The sequence below is a fragment of the Rhea americana genome, unplaced genomic scaffold (assembly GCF_003343005.1).
Source record: "Rhea americana isolate MKP2758 unplaced genomic scaffold, rheAme1 scaffold_17, whole genome shotgun sequence".
Taxonomy (NCBI): Eukaryota; Metazoa; Chordata; class Aves; order Rheiformes; family Rheidae; genus Rhea; species Rhea americana.
The window spans coordinates 6,896,807-6,904,549 of record NW_028185816.1 but is presented as its reverse complement, the minus strand read 5'-3'; the positions used below and the strand labels follow the sequence as shown (position 1 = coordinate 6,904,549).

General features: G+C 36.3%; 1 protein-coding gene across 1 annotated transcript in view; it reads right to left on the bottom strand.

Annotated features, from left to right (window-relative positions):
- TPCN2 (two pore segment channel 2) overlaps positions 1-7,743 on the bottom strand; it is a 35,634-nt gene that overhangs the window by 23,591 nt on the left and 4,300 nt on the right. Inside the window, exons 3-8 of the mRNA XM_085300988.1 lie at positions 5,188-5,252; positions 4,153-4,229; positions 3,459-3,636; positions 2,743-2,859; positions 1,055-1,161; positions 67-139 (exon numbers count right to left, since the gene is read on the bottom strand). Of these exons, the coding sequence (XP_085157114.1) occupies positions 67-139; positions 1,055-1,161; positions 2,743-2,859; positions 3,459-3,636; positions 4,153-4,229; positions 5,188-5,252 (617 nt within the window). The remainder of the gene's footprint in view (positions 1-66; positions 140-1,054; positions 1,162-2,742; positions 2,860-3,458; positions 3,637-4,152; positions 4,230-5,187; positions 5,253-7,743) is intronic.

Here is a 7,743-nt window from a genome sequence, read left to right as displayed (position 1 = left end):
AAAAAAAAAAAAAAAAAAAAAAAAAAAACCACTGAGCAGTACCACAGCATAAATATAATTGGTTACCTTTGTCCGAGCAAACAGCAGCATGGCAAACATGGTAAAGAGAGACAGATGAACAGCTAGTAGCAGAACAACACTATCAGAAAGAAAACATATGCATTAATATTAGCTCTTTTGCTAAACGCACCAAGGATATCATATACAAAAGGCTAAAAAACTAAATGAAGATAACAGAACATCATTTAAGTCTTGATTCATGGAAAAAAAAGAAATAGGAAAAACCCAACCTAACCCCCTTTGGTTGTGAGGTCAATGAGATTCCAGCATCTGCTTTTCTAAAGCTAGGACCAAATTTATGTCTTGGATTAAGATACAACATCTCAGCTTGCACACACCTGTGTTTCTCCTGGGACTTGGTTAAAAACGTAACAGGTAAGGATAAAAGTTTCATAAACTTTACATACAGATAACTGAACAGGAAGCAATCTCCTTCCAAAAGCATCATTCTCTCTGCTTATGACTTCACCTGACGGATTTCCAGTTCAAAATTTCTAACAAGACAACAGAATTTAACACATATATTGCTGCTACCATTTAGAAATTAACACTGAAGCAAAGCACTCTATAGAAGATGAGACTAAAGAGGCATCCTGTTCTTTAGCACTCATGACCGAGAGAAAAGAACATGCATGTCCCACCCATATCTCTCAGAGACTGCATTGGAGAAACATGACGTAGATCTTCGGTTAGATGATGCTTCAGTTTTTCCCTTATAGAAAAACCATATATAATGTATGTAGAATTTAAAAAACACACACAACTAGCACCAAAAAAAGAGTATTTGTTATGCAAATAAAGTCATATGACATATATTCCAGAGAAATTTGCAACAGATTTAAGAGACAAAGTTCTACAACCCGCAGTCCATCACCACCTGATCTCATCAAGCCACCACCCAACTAACCATCAAGTTACTCAGATTACGCACATGAGAATACTCAGTGTAACTAGACGTTTGCTATGAAAGGCTCTTTACTATGCTATTACCYACCTTGCCATTTCAGGCAAAGTGCTGTTGATGCTTTTCAATGTTTTCTTCATCATAGAAGAATTCTGAAGAAGAAAGAAAGGCCGAAGAATTCTTCTTATTCTCATATTCTGCAAAAACAGACCAACAGATCGAATGCTGAGTTGCTAGAAGAAATTTGTGATGCTAATCTCATAAGGCAAGTTTGTTTCAAACAGAGGAACTAACAATTAGGAACAAAATTAACAGTGCGACAGAAAGGSTGCGAGAAAAAAAATAAACCTGTTCCACTGAAGTCACACAAAATGCCAAAGAGATTTTTATAAACATAGGATGCCTGAAACTAAAAGAAAGATTGCTTTAAACCATACACATTGAAATTTGAATAGACTCACTAGGCCGCTCGTTAATAACCTAATTTGACTACTGTGTAAATACAACACGAAGGTCAAAAGATGGCATTTCATATATTTTGCCAAGGTCCATTTTAAGAGGGGAATGATCAGCAAGCTACTTTCAATAAAGAGATAGAYATAGATTTTGAAAATAAATTTGTCCATTTTCAGTTTTCAGACATTTGTCCTTCTTCCGTTTTCTTGACCAAAGCGCCTCTTATTACTCAGTATTTTCTCTCTCTGACAAGAATCAAACAAGTCATAATTTCAGTTTTCTTTAGCATAAGGTAATTAATCTGTTCCATTCCTGCATTCAAGATGCTCTCTCCTGCCTTCAAATCATTTGTGACTCRTCTGCAACTTCAAGTATTTTAATAGCCTGCATTTTAATGAGTCTTCCCAAGTCCATATATAACAGCAGAACACTTTCTTCTTCACTAGTCCCTTGTTCACACACCCCAGCAGTTAAACTACTCCTTCTGCCACACTTTGTATTGGAAGGTCCTGCTCAGCTATTTGTGCACTACCATGCTGACAGATTTTGCAGTCATTTCTTTTCAAGACACATTTCCAGTCTGTAAGCACAATCTTCAGTTTAGTTAATTTTTAACTACTTTGGGACATATTGTATTTATTTTGTTTGAATATCAAAAGGACACATGCATATTTTCAAAGCAAGTTACGTGCTTATAACTTTAAACGACATGTTCTTTCAATAGTTCAAGACGATCTCCTTATTACTKTGTCACATCTTGGTCAGCAGCGACCACTAAAGAACGGAAAACTAAACAGTGGATCGTTAAGAGCAGCAATCAAATTCAATGCAAGTTAATTCAGATAATTTGAAAAAGGTTTGAAAGATATCTGCAGGCCATTAATAATAGCTTTGAATTGAAAATTTAAAATTGTTTTGAATACAGACAGCTCTTTCTCTTAGAAAGCAGTTGTTTAACTTGTACAATTACCTCTTACTTGGATATCACTATCATTACATTTACACATTCAGACTCGGCAGCTGAATCAAGTTGAGAACATAATTTTCTCAAGTAGTACGACAAAATTTCTGCTATGCAACCAGATTCTCCGTATTTTTGAATGCTAACAGGGTACTTACAAAACTCATCTGTAAAATTAAAGCTTTACTGTTATATGTTCTCCAGCTATCAAAGCCCAAAAATGAGCCATTTCAGCCTCCACTTAATTCACCACCATACCACCTAAGTCCTACTGAATATGTCCTTGCAGCTTCTCCTCCTCTATCTTTCTCCATAGCTACCCTTCTGATCGCTTCTAGAGCGAGTGGCAGGCAGTCCTTACCTCTGTGCAGAAGAAGCTCAGTGATACAATCCAATCAACAAGGGAAATAATTAACGTCAGGATATAAGCCATCAGCCATTTTGTTTTCCGAAATTCTTCCCATCCAATTAAGTAACTCTGGAAAACAAAAATTATTTTCATAATAAATTCCAGTAACAAAGTCAGCACTGATACTTTTTTCAAATATTTACAGTTACATCACTTGCTTATAAAGATCTCCCTGAAATCTGAACAAAAGTACACTGATCAGGGATTTTTTTTCCTACAGGAACTAAATAAARGTCAATGAAAGTGAGAGCTGCACACAGCCTATTTAGGAAGAATCCTTTACATCTATTTAGTAATCACAGAAGAGATCTTCCAGAAACAAGAAGTATCTAAAGAATAGTTCAATTTCTAAAGTTTTTTTTTTTAATAATTTAGCATGTATTTGATTAATACAAGTCACCAAGCCAAAAATCATTGATTCCATGTGAACAAAAGTCTGTATTTCTATGAAACACCAGTAGATTAATTAAAAAAAAAGTACTTCCTAATGTTTCCAGAAAGTAAGTCTTCAATATATCAAAGCAATCTCATCACCTAAATCTAAAACTTGCATAATATTTCTAAGTCATTTTTATAAATATATAAAAGAGGAAAAAAATACACTGATTATCTCCACTCAGCTGCCCAGCATACCTAGTATTTCAATACCAGATAAAAGTGACACTTACCTTCACTGATATATCAATCACAAACACAAGGAAGCAAAGCAGCTCAATGCTTTCTGTTAGGCCACATGGGGGATTCCATGGAGGAAGACGATATCGTACATCTGATGTGACAGTAAATGAAGAAGGTGTTTCAATGAAAGCCAAAGCCAGGATTATAGCAATAGTTAAACCCAAAATCCTGTTTTGATACAGACAAAAAAAAATTTAGAAAAAAATATTTAGCAAGTTTGTTAGAATATCAATTTTTATAATGTTATATTTAAACACAAATGGCTTACACCACTTAAGATCCTATTGTCTGCATTAAAATAGAAACTACTGACAATCAAGTGTTAGGTGCTGTTCCTTCTGAAATTAACACCAGCATACAATCTTACTGCTATTTAATACATCTAGAAACAGAAACTTGAAAAATTTGAACAAACAATACTGTAAATCCACCACTCATGTCAATAGTCAATCATCAACCATGCAACAGTCCTACAGCATTCTGAAGAGCCATCAACATGACCACATCTTTGTATGTTTTGTTACTTTCTGCTTCTACCATGTGCACATATAATCATCCATTTATTTCCCTGAGCAAGTTCTTTTAAGGATAAAAACACAATTATCTAATTAACCAACACACATGAAGAATATTTTTAAAGCTTACTTCTAAACTAGAAATGGAAAAAGAATATCAAGTTCTCACCATTGGCAAGTTCTTGAGTAATACCATCGATAAAGCCAGAGGGATTTAGAGTCCACACGGTGATTTATAGACCGATACTAGAAGCAGAAAGCAAAAAGGATAATTTAAACATTACTTTTGGTGTCAGTCACAAAGATAAAGATCGAGTTACCAAAATGAACCAAACCCTACTCAACAATAGCTCAAATCTTTTGACACTTTCAGTAAGAAACAGAAATTATTGTACATGTTATTAACACTGCATTCACTGATGATTGTACCTTCTTAACCCAAGGATCACACCATAGCAGTTGCTCAGATAATTAAATGTTGCTGCAGCCATCTGAAGCAAGTGTTACTATCACCATTTTACAAATAACAGCATCTGTAATAATAATTCAGCACCTGTTGTTCTGGCTACAAGCTAAAGAGCTGCAGTCATTTAGCTTACCTCTTTAGCATACATTCTATTCAAGAGTCTTCTTTTGTCTTTCCCACCCAAGAAGCTGTAAGATGCAAAAAACTTTAATTCTGAAAATAAGAGCTAGCCTAGATTTCAATCTAAGTCTCTAAACAAAATATGCCTTAAGGAAGCACCTGCCCCTTTTTTAAAGCAGGCCTGCTTTTGCCACAATCTGCGCAGCCACTCCCGTGCTGCTGTTACTCTGCCTCCTCCAAGTAGCAGCTGCTTCCAGAAACATGAGTACATCTTAAATGCATCTGACGATCCTCAGAAATTTCCCCAAAGTAACTTGTTTGAATACAACAAAAAAGCTCAAGAAACATCTTCCAGCATTCCCACCACCTGGAGCTAATATCAGGAAGGTAAGACAATCTAGGAATATGCAATAATGTTTTTATTCAAATATGTTTTTCCTGGGCAAAAGTTCACCAAAACTTGCATAACACAGGAATTTGGAATTCTGATTCTGCTTTGTGAAATAAGCTGATGTTATGTGGAAGTTGCCTGAAGACAAGAAAATCTAAAAGTGAGCAAAATATATGGCAAATATCCAACATGGGAAGCATAATAGCTAAGAAAAAAGTTGTATTTACCTGTATCGCATCTTCAATAAATACTACAGCTTGGTTTATATAGAGGTCATTATCAGCTCCAGTAGCTACAAAATTAAAAAGAAATAAGAATCATTTGCTGCATCTTGGACAAACCCTGCCTGCTTATTCTTAACAGAAGCACCACAGCTCAGGTCCTTGTAATAAAGGACACTGTACAAGCACAAGAAAAAAGCAAAGACACAACGCCTTCCCTAACAAAGGACCAGGTGAGTAAAAACATCCAAACCAATTTCTCTACCACTAAATTAGAAAGGGTTACAAGTAATGAAGTTGTATGTACTTTAATGACAAACATTACGGCCACATATTGAATAGCAACGCTGAAGATGGGAAAGAGGATTTAATTTTCTCTACATTGTATACACAGTTTTTCCCTCTCAAATTCGTTTTATGTAAGGGTTCACAYATGTATATATGTACATACATGTATTAATATACAGATATATACATCATATGTACACACTGACACACACAAAATGTATGCACAGAGCTTTAACTATATTCTCCAATCTACAAACTCAGTGGGAGTAGTAATTTCTTATTAAACACTTCCCATATACCTCTAATAAGACTGAGATACCACCTTTCATATTAAAAGAACACCCAAGTTCATCACTGGATACATAGTTTCACTAGAAATCAGCCCTTCTTTAGATGACCAGATCAACAGAAGCAGAACATGCCTTACAGTTCAGAGATTGAGAAGAAACCATACCATGAGCATCTCCAGCTTTTAAGGTCACCATGTTTCTTTATAATGCTCCAAATCCTCCCATTTCAAGAGAGAGAAAGGTAGAAAAAACTCAACCATGTCATTCATCTTCCTATGTTTTGTAACAACACTCTCCTACATTTAAGTTAATTAGCTAAATTACACTATTAATTAAATAGCTATCACAAGACTGAGATATTTCCACACAGAAATAAGCCATAAGTAACACAGCTCATATTTTGTGACTGTACTTCCTTAACAATCTTTATCCCAAGAAAACAGATACAACACACCTCTAAATAGAATGGCAAAAAACATTTCCGTTTAATGGAGTTTCAAAGAAGGTATTCTTTATGATAAAATATACAGTGAAGCTCAGCTTAGAAGTAAGATACCAGTATTTTATGTTTTTTTACTTAATAGATGTACTGAAATTTGGATTGATCTCACCAAAATCAACAGAAGTTTCCATTCATACGAGAACAGAATTAATCTTTTAATATTTGCTCTGAGAATTATTACCATATCAAACAGATCAGAGTTCAATGCTCAGAAAGAACTGAAGTACACAAAGTGAAACAAARGGAAAAAAATCACCAAATTAGTTACTATAGAGCATTTCAAACCTCATTAATGCAAAGTTCACATTAAAATATACAGAAAGTAAAAGTGAAGGGCAATCATGTTCGCTTGACGTTTGATAGTTCAAAGTAACTGATTTATCTATTTAATTCATCTAACAAGAGAAAAAGATAGTCAGTGCTAAATAAGGAATAAAAGAGCAAACAGACGGGGCCAGAGACACACAGAATACATGCTGCTGCGACCTACTGAAAGGGACCATGTCCCAGCAGCAGTTCATGCAGCCGCTCCCAGGACACAGCAATCGTACAAAGAATCATACAATGAGAAAGAGTCAGTCTCAAGGTCAGTACGATATTCTCCCTGCTACTGATGAGCAGTGCCAGAAGCACCACTGATTTCAGTTCCGGATGACTGTGTTCTGCAGAATTCAGCAGCATCAATTTTCTGAGAAACCCAAAAGCATTACTTAAACATCATTGCTTATCTCAGCATAAGCAACAACATATTTCTGTACTGCCCCTGATATAAACTGCAAGGCAAGACTAAACATTAAGAACACAAGAGAAGCAAAGTTCATACAACAGAGTGCTTTTGATAATCCTATCTTTTTTCGAGACTTGTCACACCAGTGAGGTAAAAATAAGGCTGTTTAAACAGTAAGTGAATATAAAAAGGCACAAAAGTTTTAGATTCTTAGAGCATGCAGAACAAGCTTAGTCTTGATTCCAATGATTTTGAAAGGCCAAAGCCTAACCAACTGCAGTCAACTAAAACATAAAAAGTGCCATAAAATGTTTATTTTTGAAGTTTGAGAAAAAAAAAAAAAAAAAAAAAAACGCATGCTCCAAGAACACTACCAAAGGCATCTCATTTTGCAACTCATAGTCACAGCAAGTGACGCTTATTCACAACTGATGAGTAAAGTACTGCTTAATCTGCGTGTGCAAAACCTATCCCAAACGGCGCCGTACTTGTGACCTTTAAGCAAGCAGAGAGCAAAAGGGAAAGCTTCGCTGGAAGGAGAGGCTGCCCCGGACGCGAGTCYGCTCGGCTCGGCTCGGCATCCGGGGCCACCCTGCGGTAGACGGGGATATTTCCCTCCAGTTCCAGCTTCGTAAGCCCCGCTCTGTCCGGTTCGGGGCTCCCGGTGGTAAGGAGACGCGAGCCTCGGAGAGGAAAAACGCGAGGAGGCCGCAGCGGCACGGCCGCTGGGGCTACGCGGCGGCCCGCGAGGACGG